Genomic DNA, 25,281 nt, shown 5'->3' on the forward strand with positions numbered 1-25,281 from the left:
TTATACATTACATTAAATAAACGATGAAAAATATATATCTTTGTAAGAGAGCTTAGAGAGCTTCCATATACCTAATATTATTAATTTATCTCCAACTACCTTTCCCTTACTCGACCCTTACTCATTTACATATGTAGATATATATCCCTAACATCAAATACATAATTTTGTTGACTTTTGCCACCGATCTGCCATTACATTAACAAACGGGGAGTCAAAATACACACAAATCAAACCATAATTCCTACCCCAAGCCATGTAGCTGATGTACAATTTAATTAGCATTTCATTTCATTTCAGTTTTATGATGGCGCACGGACTCTCATTAACATTTTCATTTTTCAATTAACACAAACGTAATAAATTCCGTGCCGGAGCGAAAGAAATGAGAGAGAATCAGGCGCACGCAAATTTTTTACAAAATGGACAAAAATGCAGAAAGTTACACACAGCAAACTGGACAGAAAAAGAGCAGGGGAAAAAAGTAAGCGAGAAAAACTTTAATTAAAAACACAAAAGTTGCTTTATTTATTTAAAAACAACTACGTCCAGGGGGGCCCAGGGCGAAAGTGCAATGAAAAAATATGTCTTCATTAACGACACAAACCGGCAAGTGCAGCGACAACAATGCCGCCGACCAAAGCGCACAATAAAAATTGCACAAAACAAAAAAAAAAACAAAATAGGAAACCAAACAAAAAACAATAGAATTATTGCGGCAGGATGAGAAGCTCGCAATAAATACAAAAGCGAAATGCAAAAACATTTAAATTTCAATTAAAGCGGAGTTGGAAAGGGAGCGCGTGGCACCAGCGGAAAATCGCGCGGCCTAAAGTGGCCGCTCCAAAAAGAAAAGCGCCGCCCCGCTGTGTTGCACAAATTAGAAAAAGGCAACCGTTCCGAAGGAGGGAGGCGGAAAATGCGTAAAAGGCAAAGCAGGAATTATGCGGTTGGAGTTGAGTTGGAGTAATTGTTCGGCCAAACAAAGTGGGCAACTCAAAACCGAAGGAGTCTCCTCCTTTGTGGCGGTGTCGGTGGCATCCGGCTAGAATCGGCCGCATAAAATATGCAATTTGGCTCCGACTACGGCGCCTTCCTCAAGATGTCTAGTTAAAAATGCGTTCAAGTGGTGCAGGGAGCAGGACTGCCTTTTATTTCTGCATCCCCCCTTGAGGCAATTCCAAAAGTGGAGAACAACGCCAATTATGGAGAGCTTTCTTTATCTTGCTGTTTCCTCTTACCTTTTGGAAAATGTGATTCGGATTGATGCCCAGTTCTGGAAAAGAAAAAAATGAAAACAAGTTGCATTAGGTAATTGCCAACTAAATGAGGGAAGGGCTTAATTTCACAAGTGGAAAGAAAGAAAGTAATGGTTTAAGAATCTAAAATATGGATGGCAAAAAAAAACTAATGTATACATAGGCTTTATAGGTATTTAAGGCAAAGGCCAATATTTGATAAGTGTAAAACTAAGATTAATCTTTTAATTTCTCATCACTTCATTACATTAAACTAATTATGGTCAAAATATAAAATGCTAGCTTCGGGAATCCTTGCAATTTTTCGACAAATTTAAGTTTTAAAATCTTATAGCTAAAACAAAAAACTTTGAAAAATATTTGAAAAATTAATTTTTTTACAGGACATAGCTAGTATGATTATGCTGTTGATGCTGATCAAGAATACTCCTTATATACTTATACTCCTTCACAGCGTTCCAAGCTTCTGACTAAAATTATAATACCAATCTTTGAGTCGATATTTATCTATATTTTTAAATGATAAATCAAAGTTTTAAAAATGCATAACTCAAGCAAAAATGACTTAATTTTAATTTGAAAAGAGTTCCTATGTTAGTTTTATTAGGTTAAGAAATGTGCATACTCAATTTAAAATTTTAAAAAAATTTCTTTCTTCCGGACATAGCTAGTTTGACTAAACTGTTGATGCTGATCAAGAATATATATGACTTATAGGGTTGGAAATGTATCCTTCTCGAAAATTTAACCAATATTTTGAATAGTATCGTCAAGAGTTTCACCTTGTCTCCTATCTGTACATTGAATATGTTTCTACAGACTTCTACATTTCCCTGATACTTTAATAAATTTTTTGTCCGTCTCTTCTTCCGGTTTTCCAATCTCTTCAAGATATGTAACAACTTTCAAACCCCCAATCCAAGTCCACTTACCCTCTAAAAGTGGCGGCTCATCATCGAACTCGTTGCCGGTTCCACCTGCGCCGCCTTGTTTGGCGCTCTTGTCCTGGCCATAGCTCGTGTCCGTGTATGCCGTGGGGTCATAGAATCCGCCCAAGCCTTGCGCTGGAGGCTGGGCATATGTCGCATCATAGTTGGGCGGCACCGAGGGCTGTGTATTATCGAAGCTCTGGAAGTTCCTGCAATCCATTCGAACAATGCATAGAAGGTGGTAGCGAGAATGACCGCAATATACTCACAGTTCCTGACCAAATTCCGGCATATCGAAGTTGTAGCTGGCATCCGCCGATGGCCCGGAAGCGTAGAAATCATTGGGACCACCAAATTGAGACATCTTCACTGTAATTTAAGCACTATTTTCAGTAATATTTACTATATTTCACAAACAATATTTGCTACACGTCAACTGTGTGACCATTACTGACATGTCAGCATATACCAACGAGCTCTGGACAAAAATACTAAAAATATTTAAAACTACGCAGTTCGGTCACTTTAAAAGTGGGGTACTCAATCTGGCATCGCTGTTTTTATTTTGAAACCGTTTCAATTTTGAAATTGAATCATATCGAAAAAAAAAAACAATTCAAATTAGTTTATTAGAATGTATGTTAAAATATGAAACAGCAAAACGTATTTTTTAAGAAAATTAAAAATGTCTTTGTTATTAAGTATAAACTTATTTCATTTGTAACAAGAAAGGAAGCTAACTTTGGCTCGCCGAAATTTGTATACTCTAATATATCAAATTTGATTTTTTTTTTTTAAATGCTTATATATTGAGCTGAATTTTATTATTGTACAATTACTGTAGTATAGCAACTTTTTTACAATAGTGAGGGGAGAAGTTCAATGGAAAATGGAAGGAAGGTCCGGGGGTGACCATGCTACTTACTACCGGGACTCGAACCCGGACCGGCAGTGCTACGGGTTCCAGTGTTTGTCGTCTCAACCCTTTGAGCTACCACCGGCGGCATCAAATTTGATGAAAATCTGTTGCTTACAAGAAAATTTATAGTTTTTTTACTTAACATTTGCTATGGCAACTATATATATGTATATATATAGTCCACCGATTCGCCATGCTCCGAATTATATACTAGTAAAATTATATAGAAAAATAACTCCATAGTTTCATTCAAATAGCTTGCTCTTAAGTTTGTTCCAAAAGAAGTCTCGCACGTCTGGGGATATGATTCCCAACTAGTTCTAACATCCCCGGAACGAAGTGACTTCTGCCAGCCATGTCTCAGAAATGTGTTGTTACAAAAGTTGCAAGTCATTGTTTATATGTGTTCAAAGTTAGTATCTGATCATAGATACATACTTATTGATCATAGTAAATTACTCATCATAGTTACTTACTGTTCAAAGATACGTACTGATCCTCTGCATTTAACAACCGTTTCTGTGCAGTTTTATTATATATTATTCCGATTTTCATAAAAATTCAAATTAGATAAAATTATATTAAACACTGAAAAAGTAATAATTTTTTTCTAAAAATTTTCCGATCGTTCCTATTGCAGCTGTATGATATAGTCATCCGATCTGGCCAGTTCCGATTTATATAAGATTGAGAGTATTTAGTAGACTAACAGCAAAGTTTCATTGAGATATGTACTACAAAACTAAAGAACTAGTTTGCGTAGAAACGGACAGACGGACGGACAGACAGACGGACATGGCTAGACCGACTTGGCTGTCGATGCTGATCAAGAATATATATTCTTTATATGGTGGGAGATGACTCCTTGACTGCGTTGCAAAGTTTTGACTAAAGTTATAATACCATGTAGGGGTATAATAAATATTATCAGATCATCATTTATATTCAAGTTGTAATGGCACCGTATTTTGACATTAAAATATAAATTTAGATAAATAGCACATATTTTTCAGGTATTACGAAATCTTTACCATTAATAATTAAACTAAGATGAACAGAGGATGCATCGTTCTCATTATTTTTGCACTTTAGACAGAATTGATAAGTTTATGAACTTATGAACGGACTATATTCCAATTCTAAATTTATAATTAAAATAATAAGCACAGATTTCGAATTCATTGTTTTTTGTGTCGGAGTTCACCCGGCACGGTTTTTAAAATCAATTGATGATACATATTTCGAAGAAATACAAAATAAAAACAAATGTTGATCTCAATTGGCATTAAATGAAGCACACAATTCTATGTATGTTGTTATAGACCTTGCTTTACAGACTTCGTTATCAGTAGCATATAAATATAGCAGGTCCCGGTCTCAGTCAACCAGTATCTCGCAGACTTTCCTTTCGAATCCAAGATGTCTCCGAAATTCATTTTAGCACTTCTGCTCCTTGGCTTCGTCCTTCTGGGATCCAGCAATGCCCAACGGCGAAACGTAAGTCTCATTGAGTGATATAGTTTTTTGTTTCGTAATCTGAATGAGGATTTATACTTATATACTTTCAGACTTATCGCAATCTGGAAGGAGACGGTAGCTTTGGAACAGACGCCAAACCCCCACCTTTGGATGCACCTGCCGATTGCAATACGAACAACCTGGCCAGTAACACTCGAGATAGGTTCAGACACTAATAAAGGTGATACGGGATCGGCAATTGGACCAGGACATCAGGACCAGGACAAAACGCACAGAAATTTGTAAAAATAAAGATTTGTTCAATTTTCTAAAAATCATATTTTTGTACAATTGTTTTTACAAGCATATTTAAATGAAATCTAATCTTTGGTAGGAGATATCAAAGATATTGAAAACACGCCCTCCTCATTTTCGGTAACATTCATAATACATTTTTATTTCCAAAGCTACATTGTAGCACCACACACAAGTTACTGAAAAAGTGGCTATGATGAAAATATGTTGCTTACTTGAAAAGTTATATTTTTTTACTTAACATTTTCCGATCGTTGCTATGGCAGCTATATATATGTATATATATATAGTCCACTGATTCGCCATGCTCCGACTTATATGCTAGTAAAATCATATAGAAGAATAACACCATAGTTTCATTCAAATAGCTTGCTCTTAAGTTTGTTCCAAAACAAGTCTCGCACGTCTGGGGATATGATTCCCAACTAGTTCTAACATCCCCGGAACGAAGTGACTTCTGCCAGCCATGTCTCAGAAATGTGTTATTACAAAAGTTGCAAGTCATGGTTTATAAGTGTTCAAAGTTAGTAAGTGATCATACATATTTACTGGTCATAGATACTTACTGATCTTAGTTACTTACTGGTAATAGAAACTTATTAATCACAGTTAATTACTGATCATAGTTACTTACTGTTGAAAGATACATACTTATTCTCTAAATTTAACAACCGTTTCTCTGGTAATTATATAGTTTTCCGATTTTCATAAAACTAAAAATTTAATTTAATAATAATAAAAGATAGCTTTGAATTGAATTAGATAAAAATATGAAATAGATATCCGATTTGGCCAGTTCCGACTTATATAAGAGTGAGAGTACATATGTTTGAATATAGAAGATTATCTGCAAAGTTTCTGTGAGATACCTTCAGAACTGAGGAACTAGTTTGCGTAGAAACGGAAAGACGGACGGACAGACGGACGGACAGACGGACAGACAGACGGACAGACAGACAGATAGACGGACATGGCTAGACCGACTGGGCTGTTGATGCTGATCAACATATATATACTTTATAGGGTCGGAGATGACTTCTTCACTGCTCCTTGACCAAAATTATAATACCCTGCAAGGGTATAATACATATTATCAAATCATCATTTATATTCAAGTCGGGATAACCCCATAAGTAATTGACATTCAAATAAAAATTTATGTAAATTGCACTTTTTGTTACCATTAAGATTTACAATAAAATGAACAGAGGATGCATCATTCTCTTTATTTTTAAACTTTAGACAGAATCGATAAGTTTATGAACTTATGAACGAACTATCTTCCAATTCTATATTTATAATTAAAATAATAAGCACAGATTTCGAATTCATTGTTTTTTGTGTCGGAGTTCACCCGACACGTTTCTCAGAACCAATTGATGATTTATATTTATAAGAAATCTATATATATAAAAATGCTCTGTTCGTGTCTACATCCTTCATAGACTTGAAAAGTTCTGAACCGTTTAAGCCCAAATTTTTACACAACATGCGTTGAGGTTCCAGCTCGGGTATTGTCTACTTTTGATGTTGATAGCTTATCTGCGGTTGCGAATATATCAATTTTTTTAGCGTTTCCCCGTGCCCCTACTGCTGCGCCCTCTACAGGCAGCCAGCTGAATCAAAGCATTTCCTGTCAAACATTCAAAACATTTTGAAAGAAGAAATTGGAGATACAAATTTTATTTTTTTGTTCAGGTTCAGTAAGAAACGAAGTCATGGCACCAAAGAAGTCGAGATTGGGTCGTCGTATTCGCAATACAGAAGCAAAAAGACGTAAGATTACGAATATGACTGACGAAGAACGGGCCTCCATCCGAGAGACGCGGCTGCGCGATGAACTTTTACTCATACAGGTTAATGGTTCGGAGGACCGATTGCAATCATATATTGAAATGTCGTCAGTTGTTTCATCAGTACATTGTCGATATGTATGCAAAAATTGAAACAGAACGTTTGCTGTTCCTCCGCTAGAATCAGACGAAACTTCGGTCGGATGAATATATACATTTGCGGGATGCTGTGATGAATGACCGTAATACAACCAACGTTGGAAAGCTCACGATTTTGCCATCCTCATACATAGGTAGTCCACGCCACATGCAGGAATATGCTCAAGATGCCATGGCATATGTTCGTTGCCACGGCCGTCCAGACTTATTTATCACCTTCACATGCAATCCAGCTTGGGACGAGATAGTTCAGCTGTTATTTCCTGGACAATCGTATAGGGATAGGCATCACAGCCCGTGTTTTCAGACAAAAGCTCAAGTCACTGATGGATTTCATTGTGAAACATGGAGTTTTTGGATCTGTGCGGTGCTGGATGTATTCAGTAGAATGGCAGAAGAGAGGATTGCCGCATGCGCACATACTGATTTGGCTGTATGATTTTTATCAAAATTACTCCAGATGAAATCAACGATGTTATATGCGCTGAGATTCCACGGGCCGAGGTTGATACGGATTTACATGAAGTTGTCATCAAGAACATGATCCATGGCCCATGTGGTACCCTCAACCCATGTTCACCATGCATGGTAGACGGGAAGTGTTCCAAGCGATATCGTCGAGCATTTACAGCCAACACCGTAACAGGGGACGATGGATATCCTCTGTATGGGAGGCGGTCAACTAAAGATGGAGGGACTTCGGCAAATTTAAACATGAGAATTGGTGATATTGAGGTAGACAATCGTTGGGTGGTTCCATACTCAACACTATTGTCAAAATCATACAAAGCGCACATCAACGTAACGTAACACATCAACGTAGAATATTGCAATTCCGTGAAATCGATTAAATATATCTGCAAGTACGTGAATAAAGGCAGCGATATGGCAGTTTTTGGTGTTCAGGCAGAAAATGGTGACAACAATGCAGTACGAGTTGTCGATGAAATATCTCAATACCAGGCTGGAAGATACATAAGCAGCAACGAGGCTGCATGGAGAATTTTTTCGTTCCCCATTCATGAACGCTATTCAGATTTAGTTCACTTTGCAGTCCATTTGGAGAATGGTCAACGTGTCTATTTCACAGAAAGAAATGTGCAAGAAAGAGTCCTGAATCCGCCAGCGACAACTCTGACTGCCTTCTTCACCTTATGCCAGAAAGATGATTTTGCCAGAACCTTGATGTATTCAGAAGTGCCCTCTTAACCATAATATGCCACAGAGAAACGTGGCAGGGTACAGCTAGTATAAAATAAAATCATTAATTCAAAAAGCTCACACAAATGTTGATCTCAATTGGCATTGAATGAAGCACACACATATTATATATATATATGCAGTTATAGAGCTTGCTTTACGGACTTCGTTATCAGTAGCATATAAATATAGCAGGTCCCGGTCTCAGTCAACCAGTATCTCGCAGACTTTCCTTTCGAATCCAAGATGTCTCCGAAATTCATTTTAGCACTTCTGCTCCTTGGCTTCGTCCTTCTGGGATCCAGCAATGCCCAACGGCGAAACGTAAGTCTCATTGAGTGATATAGTTTTTTGTTTCGTAATCTGAATGAGGATTTATACTTATATACTTTCAGACTTATCGCAATCTGGGAGGAGACGGTAGCTTTGGAACAGACGCCAAACCCCCACCTTTGGATGCACCTGCCGATTGCAATACGAACAACCTGGCCAGTAACACTCGAGATAGGTTCAGACACTAATAAAGGTGATACGGGATCGGCAATTGGACCAGGACATCAGGACCAGGACAAAACGCACAGAAATTTGTAAAAATGTAGTTTTTAAAGGGGAGTCACTTGTGCAAAATGCATATAATCCTTATCTCAATAAAGATTTGTTCAATTTTCTAAAAATCATATTTTTGTACAATTGTTTTTACAAGCATATTTAAATGAAATCTAATCTTTGGTAGGAGATATCAAAGATATTGAAAACACGCCCTCCTCATTTTCGGTAACATTCATAATACATTTTTATTTCCAAAGCTACATTGTAGCACCACACACAAGTTACTGAAAAAGTGGCTATGATGAAAATATGTTGCTTACTTGAAAAGTTATATTTTTTTACTTAACATTTTCCGATCGTTGCTATGGCAGCTATATATATGTATATATATAGTCCACCGATTCGCCATGCTCCGACTTATATGCTAGTAAAATCATATAGAAGAATAACACCATAGTTTCATTCAAATAGCTTGCTCTTAAGTTTGTTCCAAAACAAGTCTCGCACGTCTGGGGATATGATTCCCAACTAGTTCTAACATCCCCGGAACGAAGTGACTTCTGCCAGCCATGTCTCAGAAATGTGTTATTACAAAAGTTGCAAGTCATGGTTTATAAGTGTTCAAAGTTAGTAAGTGATCATACATATTTACTGGTCATAGATACTTACTGATCTTAGTTACTTACTGGTAATAGAAACTTATTAATCACAGTTAATTACTGATCATAGTTACTTACTGTTGAAAGATACATACTTATTCTCTAAATTTAACAACCGTTTCTCTGGTAATTATATAGTTTTCCGATTTTCATAAAACTAAAAATTTAATTTACTAATAATAAAAGATAGCTTTGAATTGAATTAGATAAAAATATGAAATAGATATCCGATCTGGCCAGTTCCGACTTATATAAGAGTGAGAGTACATATGTTTGAATATAGAAGATTATCTGCAAAGTTTCTGTGAGATACCTTCAGAACTGAGGAACTAGTTTGCGTAGAAACGGACAGACGGACGGACAGACAAACAGACATGGCTAAACCGACTCGACTGTTGATGCTAAAATATATATACTTTATTTGGTCGGAGATGACTCCTTCACTGCCCCTTGACTAAAATTATAATACCCTGCAAGGGTATAATACATATTATCAAATCATCATTTATATTCAGGTCAGGATGGCCCCATAAGTAATTGACATTCAAATAAAAATTTAGATAAATTTCACCTTTTTTTATGTATTATGAAATCTTTACCATTAAGATTTACAATAAAATGAACAGAGTATACATCATTTTCCTTTTTTTTAAACTTTAGACAGAATTGATAAGTTTAACCTATGAACGAACTATCTTCCAATTCTATATAAATAATTAAAATAATAAAAACAGATTTCCAATTTATTGGTTTTCGTGTCGGAGTTCACCCGGCACGTTTCTTAGAACCAATTGATGTTTTTATACATACTTATAAGAAATATAAAATAAAAACAATAATTCAAAAAGCTCACACAAATGTTGATCTCAATTGGCATTGAATGAATCACACACATATTATACATGTATGCAGTTATAGAGCTTGCTTTACGGACTTCGTTATCAGTAGCATATAAATATAGCAGGTCCCGGTCTCAGTCAACCAGTATCTCGCAGACTTTCCTTTCGAATCCAAGATGTCTCCGAAATTCATTTTAGCACTACTGCTCCTTGGCTTCGTCCTTCTGGGATCCAGCAATGCCCAACGGCGAAACGTAAGTCTCATTGAGTGATATAGTTTTTTGTTTCGTAATCTGAATGAGGATTTATACTTATATACTTTCAGACTTATCGCAATCTGGGAGGAGACGGTAGCTTTGGAACAGACGCCAATCCCCCACCTTTGGATGCACCTGCCGATTGCAATACGAACAACCTGGCCAGTAACACTCGGGATAGGTTCAGACACTAATAAAGGTGATACGGGATCGGCAATTGGACCAGGACATCAAGACCAGGACATCAAGAAACTCAAAGAAATTTGTAAAAATGTGGTTATTAAATGGGAGTTACTTGTGTAAAATGCATATAATCCTTATCTCAATAAAGATTTGTTCAATTTTCTAAAAATCATATTTTTGTAAAAATTTGTTCGACAACCATATTTAAATGAAATCTAATCTTTGGTAGGAAATACCAAAGATATTGAAAACACGCCCCTCCTCATTTTCGGTAACATTCATAATACATTTTTATTTCCATAGCTCCATTGTAGCAACACACACAAGTTACTGAAATAAGTGGCTATTCGTCTGCTTCTGGGGCTACGTTGTTATTGCGTTCTTTAAGGGTCTATAATATGTAGGAATATATATATAATATTGTAATTCGTAAAGTTTCAAACTCTCTTAGATTCGTTTAGTTTGTTTTTCAGTTAGTTTCACGCAATGGGGGTAGGGAAGGGAACGAACACAATCGATAACTTTATGAAAATTTACTAACAATAAATAGCTGAACTATAATTACATATATATCAACATAGAATAGGTATACATATGTCTCGTATATGTACGTTAATTATGTATTTATTATGTTTATGGCTGGCTTAATCCGTGTCGTGTCGTGTGTCATGTCTGTTGTGTTTTATTTGCGCTACCGACTAATTATTGTTCGTCATTCCTAACTGGTCGCCTGTCGTCGTGTTTCTTGTGTGTTTTATATGATTCGATTCTGACCTGGACTAGTCCTGAAGTGGGCCAAAAAACGGTTAAACTTATAAGTAAACTTGGATTCAAATATCTTATTATGCATTATGTAAATATGACTAGATTGAAATGGGGAATTCGAATAATAAGTAACCTAGCTGCGGTTTCCTATTTCGTTTTCTGGTTTCCTCCGCATCCCGCTGGCACCGCTTAATCCTCCAGATTTCGGAAGGCCTGCTGCAGGTCCTCGTACAGTTGATCGTAGTCCGCCTTGATCTTTTGCTCGCCATCTTTCACGGGATCCTGAAAAAGGGAAAATGTTTAAGCGGCCATCACCACAACCCAGCCTAATCCTCAGCTCACCTTGAACTTCATCGACGACAGCTGATACATAATACCGCCCATCGACTCCCTAATGGTGTTCCATGTGATCTTGTTGTCCGACTGGGCGGTGGACTCTACAGCATGGCGAGCGGTCTCGTAGAAGGACAGGATGTTCCTCAGCATGCCCACCGTCTTGTAGAAGGGACAGACGCGATCGTACGGCGAGTAGGAGTTCTGTTGCAGGAAGTCATCCTTTAACAGCTTGGCCACCTCCAGGGTCACCTTGTCGGTCTCGGCCAGCGAGGCCTTGCCCACCAGTTGCACGATCTCGGACAGATCCTCCTCCTCCTGCAGAATCTCCTTGACCTTGGTACGCAGTGGCACAAATTCGGGAAAGTTCTTATCGTAGTATTCGTCCAGAGCTCGCATGTACTTTGAGTAGGAGATAAGCCAGTTGATAGAGGGGAAATGTTTACGCTGGGCCAGCTTCTTGTCCAGACCCCAGAACACCTGCACAATACCCAGGGTGGCAGATGTCACTGGATCCGAGAAATCACCACCGGGCGGCGACACAGCACCGACAATGGACACGGAACCCTCACGTTCTGGATTACCCAGGCACTTGACGCGCCCAGCACGTTCGTAGAAGGTGGCCAGACGGGCGCCCAGATAGGCTGGATAACCGGAATCGGCAGGCATCTCAGCCAGACGACCCGAAATCTCACGAAGAGCCTCAGCCCATCGAGAGGTGGAGTCAGCCATCATGGCCACATTGTAGCCCATGTCACGGAAGTACTCGGACAGCGTAATGCCAGTGTAGATGGAGGCTTCACGGGCAGCCACAGGCATGTTGGATGTGTTGGCCACCAGGGCAGTGCGCTTCATAATAGATTCGGTCACTCCATCGATTTCGCAGGTCAGTTCAGGGAAGTCACGTAGTACCTCAGACATCTCATTACCACGCTCGCCGCAACCTACATAGATGATCACATCGGAGTTGGAGTACTTGGAGAGGGCCTAGAAAGGTAAAAAGAACAAGGAATTAAATTAAACATTTTACGTAATTGAACAAGAAATTACTTAATAAAGAAATCCTAATCTAAATATCTTTAAGCTGAAATTCAAGCTTATCAACAAAAAAACTACATTTAATTATTGGCCTTTGTATCACATAGCTCAATAACATATATTTATTTACTAAGAAATTAAAATTCAACGTATCGCCTACAAATTCAAAGAATTAAAGATTATCATTTAATTATTGCAAATGAACTACGACACATTTCTTGGAACAACTCAATGTACTGATTATTCCAAGAAATTATAAATAAATATCATAAATGAAAAGCTCAGACTGCAGAGAGATTAACCAAGGGACCAAGGTTGATGATCTCAATAACTTCGCTATCAGCAGCTTATAAATAACGAGTAGTATCTCAGACTTTTCTATTAAACTCAAGATGTCTCCCAGATTTGGTCTAGCACTTGTACTTCTTTGCTTCGTCCTTTTGGGACTCAGTGATGCCCAATGGCAACCGCAGCAGCAATACTATAAAAAAACTGACGTAAGTATTATAATTTAATTTTTGTATTCAGTAATTTGAATATTTTTATCTTCACAGCAAAACACACCGGGTCACAGAGTCCCTGTTGGGAACTATGGTAGGCGAGGGCCAGCCGTAAGTCAAATAATATGACTTTCTCTTCGGAAATGGTAATGTTTTCTTCTTTTCAGAGAGGTCGCAGTACGGGAGAATCGCTAAGTTATGGTGGTGTGCCAGAGGCACCTGGTTCTACAGATTCACCTAATGGTGCTCCCGATAATGGAGCCGGTGCTGCCCCCGGTCCTGAATCCCTTGGTGGACTCGATTGCAGTAAAAACCAACTGGCCAGCAACGTTCATGATAGATTCAAAAAGCGATCTTAAATAGTGGATTTAACTTCAAAGAATTGGAACCAGAAAATTTAAAGAGTTTAGTAATTAAATGAGTTTAACTTGTTTTCAAAATAATTAAATGCCTTTGGATAATGAAAATGTTACTAGAGTTTAACTAAAGTTGGCATCGATTAAACCTATAGGAGATGTAGAATGGAAACAGATCCGATTTATATATGCTTACAAGGTATTATATTTATAGTCGAAACCTTGAAACTCGGTGAAGTAGTCATTTCCGACCCTATAAATCATATATATATATATATATATATATATATATATATATATATTCCTTATCAGAATTAACAGACAAATCTTTCTAGGCATGTAGGAAAAGTTATACATTATTGACAAGTTTTTCAAATTTATATAAGGAGTAACATCGTTAAAATTGTCAAGAATTCGAAAAACTTTTAATTTTTTTACATTTTAAATGAAGCATGCCGATTTATTAACCTAATAAAAAACAACATACGAAAGCTTTCCAAATTAAAATTAAGTCGTTTTTAGCTTAGTTATGCATTTTTTAAACTTTGATTTGTCATATAAAAATATAGATAAATATGTATTGACTCAACGAATGAAAATATTTCAACACTCACCTGTGAGATCACAGTCTTGCCACAACCGAAGGCACCGGGAATGGCAGTGGTGCCGCCCTGGACGCAGGGGAAGAGCGAGTCGAGGACGCGTTGGCCAGTGAAGAGCGGATGGTTGGCGGGCAGCTTCTCGGTGACGGGACGCGGCTGCCTTACGGGCCACACTTGCAGCATGGTGTGCTTGGTGATTTCGCCATCGAACTCCGTCTCCAGGACGATATCCTCCAGGTTATAGTTGCCCGCGGGGGCAATGTATCTGACGGTTCCCTTGGCTCTCGGCGCCACAATCATGCGTTGCTTCACCAGCGTATTCTCGTGCACCATGCCGTACAGGTCGCCTCCGGTGATGTGCGAGCCCACACGGACATTCAAGGGATTGAATTCCCACATTTCGGAGCGGGACAGAGCCGGCGTATTCACGCCCTTGGGTATATAGATGGAGTTGGTCATCACACCAATGTCCTTCAGCGGACGCTGGATGCCGTCAAAGATGCTGCCCATGATGCCCGGACCGAGCTCCACGGACAAGGGTTTTCCTGTGCGCAGGACAGGATCACCTACGGTTACGCCGGAAGTTTCCTCGTACACCTGAATGGTGGCCATGTCGCCCTCGAGACGAATGATCTCGCCCACCAGCTCGTAGTAGCCGACGCGGACCAACTCGTACATAGCGGATCCCGACATGGCCTCAGCGGTGACCACTGGAAAGGGGGGAGAGAGCGACAGAGATATCTGGATTAGACCGATCCACACGGGGTCAGCGAGTGAAGGACACGGGTGACGTCGCCTACCTGGGCCAGAGACCGCATAGACACGGCCGTACTCCGACTCGCGCTCCTCGTCTTTGAATTTCCTCAAGTTGGACATGGTCGCGGTTGCTTCTCTCTTCTTCTTCTGCTTCGGTAACGGTCAAAACGCGCGATCGCTGCGAAAAAAAAAGATTTCGATTTACCAATAAACAAAAACACATTTTCCGCGAGAGAGACAGTTTTCCCCGAGTGTGCTGAGCAGGGAAAATCGTAGATGGCGCTGCTGTGCAGCAGTAGCAGCAGCCCCCAGTGAAAAGCTTCACACCCCCGCAGCCCAGCATCGATTTTCCAATACAATTTTCACGCATGCCACGGATGGCGAGCTGAATTTTCACTATTTCCCGTCGCACAAACGGGATTTTCACACTTTCACTTTATTCTGCAGCATAATTACGGGGTTCTGTTCGCGCTGTGCTGTAATTAATCTTTTTTTGGCTGCCCTAAAATTAAATATGCTCACATTTGTTTCAGTAGCTCTTATGAAAATTCTTTTGCTTTTTGGTTTCAGTGCGACCAGATTGTGTAAGTGAAAACATGCTGAGAATTTTCCGCCCTGTAGAAAATCCTTGTTCAAAATTCAGTTTTTCCGAAGTGCTACAAATTAGAGTTTTTAGGAAAAAATTTTATATATTATTCAAAAATCTGTTTATTTACCTTGTATTGATTTTTTTCGTTCTAGTGGAACACTATAGAATCGGAATTAACTTAATCTTAATACATCGGAAATCCTTAAGGATTGTTCATGGAAAACTCTAACAATAGCAAAGAATAGAGTTTGTACATAATGACCCTTAAATATATAAGTTTATATTTATTTAAACGCATTTATAAATCAAATCATTTGTTAATTAATTTAAATAAATATTCCATAAAATCATATTTTATGTAGATAGTCGCACACTCTCGAGAAACGAAAGAGCGGCAGTTCCAAGCAATCGTTACGTTGGTACATAAAATTCCAAATATGATTACAACGACTAGTTTTTAATAATAAATATAGGATGGTAATAAAAGTAGTTCGTTGTTTTTTTTTTTTAAATAATAAATAAATTAATCAATTCGATCCTCATGTTTTTAATAATAGGGCAAAATAATCCAACTGAGTTGCTCGTTTTACAATGTAACGTTGGTATATAAAATTCCAAATATGATTACAACGACTAGTTTTTAATAATAAATATAGGATGGTAATAAAAGTAGTTCGTTGTTTTTTTTTTTTAAATAATAAATAAATTAATCAATTCGATCCTCATGTTTTTAATAATAGGGCAAAATAATCCAACTGAGTTGCTCGTTTTACAATGTAAAAATGTAGCTTACTTTCAGTTTCTACATTTCGTTTGTCATGTCGTGACGCAGCTTTCAACTTTGAAAACTAGGGGGCGCTGTTGTGCAAATAATATAGAATTCATGTAGGATTTTTATGTTCCTGCAACCTGGTCTCTTTAAAGCACAGAATATAGATGTTTTTATCGATATTTTCATCGATGTTTTCGCACCTCTAATGTCTTGCAAGATTTCGACAAAAACTTTATTAATTCTGTAATTAAACCAAGCAGGTAATCTTTAAACGTGTGGTAGTGTTTCGGCACAAGTGTCATTATGTGCGAACCTTTCGGCCGACCAGTGTAACGTGCACGCAGCCCACCGGGGCAACCGAAAAGATAACCTCCAAAGTCCAGACATCGCAGACATCGATGCACCTGCTTCGGCTTTGCCAGCTCCTTTGCCCCCCTTAATGCAACGGAAACAGAGCCACTAATTAGTCGCGACGAGTGGATAAATACTACAGCCCAGCCATGTCGTCGTCGTCGGTGGTGCAGCAGTTCGTGAACGGGCTGAAGTCCCGCAACCGGAATGTGCAGAACAAGGCCACCCAGGATCTGCTCTTCTACGTGAAGACAGAGCTGCGCGAGATGTCCCAGGAGGAACTGGCGCAGTTCTTTGACGAGTTTGATCATCACATCTTCACCATGGTGAATGCGGCGGATATCAACGAGAAGAAGGGCGGCGCCCTTGCCATGAGTGAGTCCTGGATGGAGTAAGCCGGTAATCCGGATTGGTATTAAGGGAGTTTTCTCACTTTCAGAGTGCCTCATCAACTGCGAGGGCAGTTTGACAGCCAGAAAGGGCATTTCGCCCTACTTGAACCGCCTGCGGGATCTCCTGCTGATTAACGATGTGTCCGTAATGGAGATAGCCGCCCGCTCCCTAGTCAAGCTGGCCAATATGCCGACCTCCAAGGGAGCCGACTCCTTTGACTTTGACATCAAGAAGGCCTTTGAGGTGCTCGGAGGCGAGAGACAAGAGGTGCGTATAGGGTTATCATGAATCAACCCATTTAAGTCCTCCCTAGAATATCTCATAATATATTTTTTCCTTTTCCAGTATCGCCGCCACGCCGCTGTCTTCATTCTTCGCGAGCTGGCCATTGCCTTGCCCACGTACTTTTACCAGCACATCCTCACCTTCTTCGAGGTCGTATTTAATGCCATTTTTGATCCGAAACCGGCCATTCGGGAATCCGCAGGAGAGGCTTTGAGGGCAGCCTTAATTGTTACCGCCCAGCGTGAGAGCACAAAGCAGTCGAGTGAACCGCAGTGGTACAAGATCTGCTATGATGAAGCCAATGGTAGCTTCAGTGCGGATTTAGCTGTCGGAAAGGAACAAAAGGGCGTGACCCGTGACGATCGAATCCATGGCGGCCTTATTGTCTTTAATGAGCTTTTTCGCAGCGCAAACGCCACCTGGGAGCGCCGCTATACGGCTCTAAAGACGCTCTTCCCCAAGACCCAGCACAACAAGTTTCTGGAGGCCAGTAGCTCACTGGGCATGGGTTCCCAGCTGAACACACTGGTGCCGCGGCTGAAGGTGCCCTTCATCGAGCGGCTTGGCAGCAGCCAGACGCATATGAGCGAGGCGGAGCATCACAATGGCGTGGCGAAGTTCGCGAGCGTGAGTCTAACGATCCATAATTTCCACAAGCCAGAATGTATTTATTTCATTTACTTTTATTATTTATTTAAATTTACAATTATATTTGTATTTGTTATAAACTTACATTGATGTATATTTTCCACAGCACAACGTCCTGGAGTCGGCTTACGCTCACGAGATCCTGCAGGAGCACTACACCACCATTTGCGATAATGTACTGGAACAACGATCCTCCAAATCGCCGTATGTGCAGCAGGCTCTCCTGCAGATCCTGCCCCGACTGGCTGCCTTTAACCGCGAAGTATTCGTGGAGAAATACCTACCGACATGCATATCCCATCTGATGGCCATCCTGCGAGGCAAGGAGAAGGATCGTGCTGTGGCCTACATAACCATCGGTTACATGGCAGTGGCCGTACAGAGTGCGATACAAGAGCATCTATCGGGAATCATGAGCAGCGTGAAGCTTGCCCTGCCAGCCAAGGATTTGACCAGTAAACGGAAGGTGCCCGTTGACCCGGCGGTGTTCGCTTGCATCACGCTACTCGCGCACGCCGTCAAGTCTGAGATCAGTGAAGATGTCAAAGAGATCCTGGAGCAAATGTTCTACACGGGCCTTTCGCCAGCGCTGACTGTTTGCCTGCGAGAGCTCTCCGAGAATGTGCCGCAACTGAAGTCGGCCATTACAGAAGGACTAATCGGTGTGTTGTCCCAAGTGCTAATGAACAAGCCAGCTGCGATTCCATACTCCGCCGTGCCCTTGATTGCCATCGATGGCTCTCTGATCATGCAGAATGCCGACGGAGCCACCACAGTTCTGGCCCTCAAGACCCTTGGAACCTTTAACTTTGAAGAGCAAAACATGTTAGACTTTGTGCAGCGGTAAGTTTTACGGATTATGCTTTATCGTTACAGTTTGTATGACAAATTTTTCCCCACAGCTGCGCCGACTACTTTATTATCCACGAACAGCAGGAGATTCGCCTGGAGGCAGTGCAAACCTGTACGCGACTCCTCAAGCTAGCAGTCCAATCCTCAGAGAGCATGGAGAACTCCAAGACGCTCAGTGACACCGTCTCGCATGTGATCGAGCGCCTGCTAATGGTGGCCATCACGGACATGGACTGCAATGTGCGGATACGAATCCTCCGTTCATTGGACGAGACCTTCGACGCCAAACTGGCTCAGCCCGAGTCTCTAAACTCGCTATTCATCACGCTGCACGATGAGATCTTTGAGATCCGGGAACTTGCAATGGTCACCATCGGCAGATTGTCCTCCATGAACCCGGCCTATGTGATGCCCAAGCTCAGGACGACTATGATTGAGCTGCTGACGGACCTCAAGTACTCGGGAATGAGCAGGAACAAAGAGCAGAGTGCTAGAATGCTTGACCATCTGGTGATAAGCACGCCCAGGCTGATATCCTCCTACATGAATCCGATCCTCAAGGCTCTGGTGCCCAAGTTGCACGAACCGGAATCGAATCCGGGCGTTATTCTGAACGTACTGCGAACCATTGGTGATCTGGCGGAGGTGAATGGCGGCTCCAACGAAATGGAACTGTGGGCCGATGATCTACTCTCCATTCTCCTCGAGATGCTCGGCGATGCCGGCAGTCCGGATAAGCGCGGCGTTGCTCTGTGGACCTTGGGACAGCTGATCAGTGCCACGGGAAGGGTGGTGAGCCCTTATCACAAGTATCCAGTGCTCATCGACATCCTCATCAACTTCCTGAAAACGGAACCACGCCGCTCCATTCGAAGGGAGACGATCCGTGTACTCGGATTGCTAGGAGCAATGGATCCCTACAAACACAAGATGAACAAGGGCTTGATTGACAGCCAAAAGGATAATGTTCTGATTGCCTATTCCGATGGCAAGGTGGACGAAAGCCAGGACATATCCACGGCAGAACTACTGGTGAATATGGGCAATGCCTTAGATGAATATTACCCAGCGGTGGCCATAGCTGCCTTGATGCGTATCCTGCGAGATCCCACGCTAAGCACCCTGCACACAAGTGTGGTACAGGCAGTGACCTACATCTTCCAGAGCCTGGGCATCAAGTGTGTCCCCTACCTGGCCCAAGTGCTGCCCAACTTACTGGACAATGTGCGCACGGCGGATAACAATTTAAGGGAGTTCCTGTTCCAACAACTAGCCATTCTGGTGGCCTTCGTCAAGCTGCATATCATCAGCTACATGGGCGACATCTTCAAGCTAATCAAGGAGTTCTGGACCATCAATACACCGCTGCAGAACACTCTGATCAATCTGATTGAGCAGATCGCGGTGGCTCTGGGCTGTGAGTTCAGGGACTATTTGGCCGAGCTGATCCCGCAGATCCTCCGTGTCTTGCAGCACGATAACTCCAAGGACAGAATGGTTACCAGGAGATTGCTCCAAGCTCTCCAGAAGTTCGGTAGCACCTTGGGCTACTATCTGCCACTGATTGTGCCGCCCATAGTGAAGCTCTTTGACTCCCATTACGTGCCGCAGCAGGTGTCCATGGTGGCCCTGGAGACGATTAACAATCTGGCCTGTCAGCTGGACTTCACTGACTTCTCCTCGCGCATTATTCATCCGCTAGTCCGAGTGCTGGACGCCGAACCAGAGCTGCGGGACCAGGCCATGCTCACGCTACGCTCCCTGGTCAAGCAGCTGGGCAAGAAGTATCTGGTATTCGTGCCTATGGTGCAACGCACCCTTGCCAAGCACCGCATCGCCGACGCGGAATACGAAAAGCTGCTCAGCCGCATCCAATCCAACAGCACGCTGGCGGATGCCTCTGGAGCTGGAGAGTTTGGCCTGCGCCCGGCCAAGATCAAGAACTACGAGCCCTTTGTGACGGACAGGAATAGCAATATTAATAATCTGCAAGTGAGGACCAATGAGCTGCGCACCTCGTGGCAGGTGACACGACGCGTGTCCAAGGACGACTGGGTGGAGTGGCTGAAACGCCTGTCAATTGGCCTGCTCAAGGAGTCCCCCTCGCACGCCCTGCGCGCCTGTCGTTCGCTGGCCCAGGAGTACGACACGCTGCTCCGCGACCTCTTTAACGCCGCCTTCATCTCCTGCTGGACTGAACTGTCACCGGATCTGAAGTCGGAGCTAACCCAGTCCCTCATCCAGGCCCTGCAAGTCACCGACATGCCGGAAATCACACAAACGATCCTAAATCTGGCAGAGTTTATGGAGCATTGCGACCGGGACCCCATACCCATTGAGACGAATCTTCTGGGCACTCGGGCCATGGCATGTCGAGCTTATGCCAAGGCGCTACGCTACAAGGAAGAGGAGTTTCTGCTGCGCAAAGATCCGCAGGTATTTGAGTCTTTGATCCTTATCAATAACAAATTGCAGCAGCGCGAGGCGGCCGAGGGTCTGCTCACCACTTACCGCAAAGCGGCGAACGAGCTAAATGTCCAGGGCAGATGGTATGAGAAGCTTCACAACTGGGACCAGGCCTTGGAACATTACGAAGAGAATCTAAAGGCTGATTCCTCGGATCTGGAGGCGCGCCTCGGCCACATGCGGTGCCTGGAAGCGCTCGGTGATTGGTCGGAGCTGAGCAATGTGACCAAGAACGAGTGGGAGAATTTCAGTCCTGAGGCCAGGGCGAGAGCGAGTCGCGGAGCTGCCGTGGCTGCCTGGGGCCTTCAGGATTGGGAGGCTATGCGAGAGTATGTGAGATGCATACCGGAGGACACCCAGGACGGTAGCTTCTACCGGGCCGTGCTGGCTGTGCATCACGACGACTTTGAGACCGCCCAGCGTCTGATAGACGAGACCAGGGATCTCCTGGACACGGAACTCACGTCCATGGCGGGTGAATCCTACGAGAGAGCCTACGGAGCCATGGTTTGTGTGCAAATGCTAGCGGAGCTAGAGGAAGTCATCCAGTACAAGCTGATACCCGAACGAAGGGAGCCCCTGAAGGCCATGTGGTGGAAGCGCCTGCAGGGAGGACAACGTCTGGTGGAGGACTGGCGAAAGATTATCCAAGTGCACTCGCTGGTGGTGAAGCCGCACGACGACATTCACACCTGGCTGAAGTACGCGAGCCTGTGCCGGAAGAGCGGCTCCCTGCACCTGTCCCACAAGACGCTCGTGATGCTGCTGGGAACCGATCCCAAGATGAATCCGCTGCCGTGCAATCAGCCCCAGGTAACATACGCCTACACCAAGTTCCTGGCGGCCAACAATGAGCTGCAGGAGGCCTACGACCAGCTGCGGCACTTTGTCAACACCTATAGCCAGGAGCTGAGCTGCCTGCCGCCGGAGGCACTGAAGCAGCAGGATCAGCGACTGATGGCACGATGCTACCTGCGGCTGGCCACCTGGCAAAACAAGCTGCAGGACAGCCTCGGGCCGGAAGCGATACCCGGAGCACTAGAGTGCTTCGAAAAGGCCACCAGCTACGATCCGAACTGGTACAAGGCCTGGCACCTGTGGGCCTACATGAACTTCAAGGTGGTGCAGGCCCAGAAGACGGCGTTGGACAAGCAGCAGCCACAGGGTGCCGCCAGCATGGGCATGGGCATGGGCATGATGAGCCTCGGCCTAGACAGCGACCTAATGATTATCCAGCAGTACGCAGTGCCGGCAGTTCAAGGCTTCTTCCGATCGATCAGCCTCATCAAGGGCAACTCCTTGCAGGACACGCTGCGCCTTCTGACCCTCTGGTTCGACTATGGCAACCATGCGGAGGTCTACGACGCCCTGCTCTCAGGCATGAAGCTGATCGAGATTAATACGTGGCTGCAGGTGATTCCGCAGCTAATTGCCCGCATCGACACCCACCGCCAGCTGGTAGGACAGCTAATCCACCAACTGCTCATGGACATCGGCAAGAATCATCCACAGGCACTGGTCTATCCCCTAACAGTGGCCTCCAAGTCGGCTTCTTTGGCGCGACGGAATGCTGCCTTCAAGATCCTGGACTCGATGCGAAAGCATTCTCCCACCTTGGTAGAGCAGGCGGTTATGTGCAGCGAGGAGCTGATCCGCGTGGCCATCCTGTGGCACGAACAGTGGCACGAGGGTCTGGAGGAGGCCTCTCGCCTCTACTTTGGAGATCGCAATGTCAAAGGAATGTTCGAGATCCTAGAGCCGCTGCACGCCATGCTGGACAGGGGACCGCAAACGCTCAAGGAGACCTCCTTTTCGCAGGCCTACGGACGAGAGCTGACCGAGGCCTATGAGTGGTCGCAGCGCTACAAGACCTCGGCCGTCGTGATGGACCTGGATCGAGCCTGGGACATCTACTATCATGTCTTCCAGAAGATCTCGCGACAGCTGCCGCAGCTCACTTCGCTAGAGCTGCCGTATGTCTCGCCCAAGCTGATGACCTGCAAGGACCTGGAGCTGGCCGTTCCGGGATCGTATAATCCGGGCCAGGAATTGATTCGGATAAGTCACATCAAGACGAACCTTCAGGTGATCACTTCCAAGCAGCGTCCCCGCAAGCTATGCATCAGTGGCTCCAACGGCAAGGACTATATGTACCTGCTCAAGGGCCACGAGGATCTGCGTCAGGATGAGCGGGTGATGCAACTGTTCTCGCTGGTAAACACCCTGCTCCTGGACGACCCGGACACTTTCCGTCGGAACCTGGCCATCCAGCGGTACGCGGTAATACCGCTCAGCACCAACTCGGGTCTGATCGGATGGGTGCCGCACTGTGACACGCTGCACACGCTTATCCGGGACTACCGGGACAAGAAGAAGGTGCCGCTAAACCAGGAGCATCGCACCATGTTGAACTTTGCCCCGGACTACGATCACCTCACGCTCATGCAGAAGGTGGAGGTGTTTGAGTACGCGCTGGGTCAGACGCAAGGCGACGACCTGGCCAAATTGCTCTGGCTGAAGTCACCGTCCTCGGAGCTGTGGTTCGAGCGAAGGAATAACTACACCCGGTCCCTGGCCGTCATGTCGATGGTGGGCTACATCCTCGGCCTGGGCGATCGGCATCCGTCAAACCTTATGCTGGACAGGATGAGCGGCAAGATCCTGCACATTGACTTCGGTGACTGCTTTGAGGTGGCAATGACGCGCGAGAAGTTCCCGGAGAAGATCCCCTTCAGACTCACCCGGATGTTGATCAAGGCCATGGAGGTGACCGGCATCGAGGGCACCTACCGACGCACATGCGAGAGTGTGATGCTGGTGCTTCGCCGGAATAAGGATTCGCTGATGGCCGTACTGGAGGCCTTTGTCTACGATCCGTTGCTTAACTGGCGTCTCCTGGATGTGGACAAGAAGGGTAACGATGCGGCGGCCGGGAATGGAGCGCCGGGAGGAAGAGGTGGCGGCGGAGGCTCCGGCATGCAGGATAGCCTCAGCAATTCGGTGGAGGATTCGCTGCCCATGGCCAAGTCGAAGCCCTACGATCCGCAGCTACAGCAGGGCGGCCTGCACAACAACGTGGCCGACGAGACGAACAGCAAGGCCAGCCAGGTGATCAAGCGGGTCAAGTGCAAGCTCACCGGCACCGATTTCCAGACCCAGAAGAGCGTCAACGAGCAGCAACAGGTGGACCTGCTCATCCTGCAAGCGACCAACAACGAGAACCTCTGCCAGTGCTACATTGGCTGGTGTCCGTTCTGGTAAATCGAGGGATCCTCCAACCCTGACTGAACGAGATTACGAACACTACATCTACTACTACTACACTACTACTACTACTACTACCACCACCACCACTACCCGTAACTGAATTGAGTGCACCCGCCCCTGGAGAGGATTCGGGGATGAACGCGGACGCAAGTAGGCTTTAAGTATATAATATTTGTATAATTTATGTTAGACATACGCTTTATTATCTTTTTATTTGTGAATAAAAAATTTCAAATAAATTCCAATTTTGTAAAAATCAACAAAAATCATATATATTATTGATCAGAATGAACAGCTGAATCGATCTATGTCCGGTTGAAACAAAAAAAATCGAAAATTGTTTCCATTTTTGCAAAAAAAGATAAGGGGCTACATCATTAAAATTTTCAAAAATCGACAAAAAAAATTTTTAATTGAGTATGCAGTTTTATTGCCCTGATAAAAACTAGCATAGGAAAGGTTTCCGAATTGAAATTAATGCATTTTTGGCTTAGTTATGAGATTTTTAAATTTTGATTTGTTGACAAAATTGTCATATAAAATATAGATAAATATCGACCCAAAGAATGGTTTTAGACGTTTAGTCAGAAGCTTGTAGCACTGCGAGGGACTTATTTCGGAGTAAATTGAGAACGCAGTTTTATTGCCATAATAAGTAGTAGCATTGGAAAAGTTTCCGAATTAAAATTAATACATTTTTGGCATAGTTATGAATTTTTTAAAATTTGAATTATTTACAAAATTGTCATATAAAATAAATATATACTGAAAGAATGGTATTATACGTTT

The 25,281-nt window shown here is 43.3% G+C and overlaps 4 protein-coding genes and 4 long non-coding RNA genes across 11 annotated transcripts in view; 5 read left to right on the forward strand and 3 right to left on the reverse strand.

The window, feature by feature from the left end:
* Yip1d1 (Yip1 domain-containing 1) overlaps positions 1–2,681 on the reverse strand; it is a 224,753-nt gene extending 222,072 nt beyond the window's left edge. For all 3 annotated transcript variants that reach the window (XM_086834792.1, XM_086834791.1, XM_020945558.2), the window contains exons 1-3: positions 2,458–2,681; positions 2,192–2,397; positions 1,242–1,276 (exon numbers count right to left, since the gene is read on the reverse strand). In XM_086834792.1, coding sequence (XP_086690918.1) covers positions 1,242–1,276; positions 2,192–2,397; positions 2,458–2,552 — 336 coding nt within the window. In that variant the 5' untranslated portion in view covers positions 2,553–2,681. The remainder of the gene's footprint in view (positions 1–1,241; positions 1,277–2,191; positions 2,398–2,457) is intronic.
* Positions 2,682–4,184: 1,503 nt separating this feature from the next.
* On the forward strand, positions 4,185–4,875 carry LOC147643410 (uncharacterized). Its single transcript, XR_015272139.1, has 2 exons — positions 4,185–4,604; positions 4,676–4,875. It is a non-coding gene; the product is annotated as an uncharacterized LOC147643410 (long non-coding RNA).
* Positions 4,876–8,252: 3,377 nt separating this feature from the next.
* Positions 8,253–8,706, forward strand: LOC147643411 (uncharacterized). Its single transcript, XR_015272140.1, has 2 exons — positions 8,253–8,356; positions 8,428–8,706. It is a non-coding gene; the product is annotated as an uncharacterized LOC147643411 (long non-coding RNA).
* A 933-nt stretch (positions 8,707–9,639) lies between these two features.
* LOC147643412 (uncharacterized) lies at positions 9,640–10,688 on the forward strand. Its single transcript, XR_015272141.1, has 2 exons — positions 9,640–10,333; positions 10,405–10,688. It is a non-coding gene; the product is annotated as an uncharacterized LOC147643412 (long non-coding RNA).
* A 96-nt stretch (positions 10,689–10,784) lies between these two features.
* Positions 10,785–15,527, reverse strand: Vha68-1 (Vacuolar H[+] ATPase 68kD subunit 1). Of its 2 annotated transcripts, none has more exons than XM_020952306.2 (5): positions 15,392–15,527; positions 14,914–15,047; positions 14,126–14,823; positions 11,627–12,604; positions 10,785–11,566 (listed from the first exon to the last, which is right to left on the reverse strand). In XM_020952306.2, exons 2-5 carry the CDS (start codon positions 14,987–14,989, stop codon positions 11,474–11,476), a joined length of 1,845 nt encoding a protein of 614 aa, XP_020807965.1. In that variant the 5' UTR covers positions 14,990–15,047; positions 15,392–15,527; the 3' UTR covers positions 10,785–11,473. The 2 variants fall into 2 exon arrangements, with proteins under 2 accessions (XP_020807965.1, XP_086690928.1); XM_086834802.1 differs by having other exon boundaries at positions 15,326–15,459.
* LOC147643413 (uncharacterized) lies at positions 12,735–13,527 on the reverse strand. Its single transcript, XR_015272142.1, has 2 exons — positions 13,220–13,527; positions 12,735–13,136 (listed from the first exon to the last, which is right to left on the reverse strand). It is a non-coding gene; the product is annotated as an uncharacterized LOC147643413 (long non-coding RNA).
* On the forward strand, positions 12,939–13,622 carry LOC147643414 (uncharacterized). Its single transcript, XM_086834803.1, has 3 exons — positions 12,939–13,152; positions 13,210–13,266; positions 13,323–13,622. The coding sequence occupies exons 1-3, from the start codon at positions 13,048–13,050 to the stop codon at positions 13,512–13,514; spliced, it is 354 nt and encodes a 117-aa protein (XP_086690929.1). The 5' UTR covers positions 12,939–13,047; the 3' UTR covers positions 13,515–13,622.
* An 851-nt stretch (positions 15,528–16,378) lies between the features above and the next one.
* On the forward strand, positions 16,379–24,758 carry mTor (serine/threonine-protein kinase Tor). Its single transcript, XM_020952302.2, has 5 exons — positions 16,379–16,956; positions 17,021–17,241; positions 17,320–17,886; positions 18,014–18,750; positions 18,810–24,758. The coding sequence occupies exons 1-5, from the start codon at positions 16,731–16,733 to the stop codon at positions 24,484–24,486; spliced, it is 7,428 nt and encodes a 2,475-aa protein (XP_020807961.1). The 5' UTR covers positions 16,379–16,730; the 3' UTR covers positions 24,487–24,758.
* Positions 24,759–25,281: the final 523 nt, after the last annotated feature.

This window comes from Drosophila serrata, unplaced genomic scaffold, assembly GCF_035046125.1.
Source record: "Drosophila serrata isolate PLE 108 unplaced genomic scaffold, ASM3504612v1 contig_275, whole genome shotgun sequence".
Taxonomy (NCBI): Eukaryota; Metazoa; Arthropoda; class Insecta; order Diptera; family Drosophilidae; genus Drosophila; species Drosophila serrata.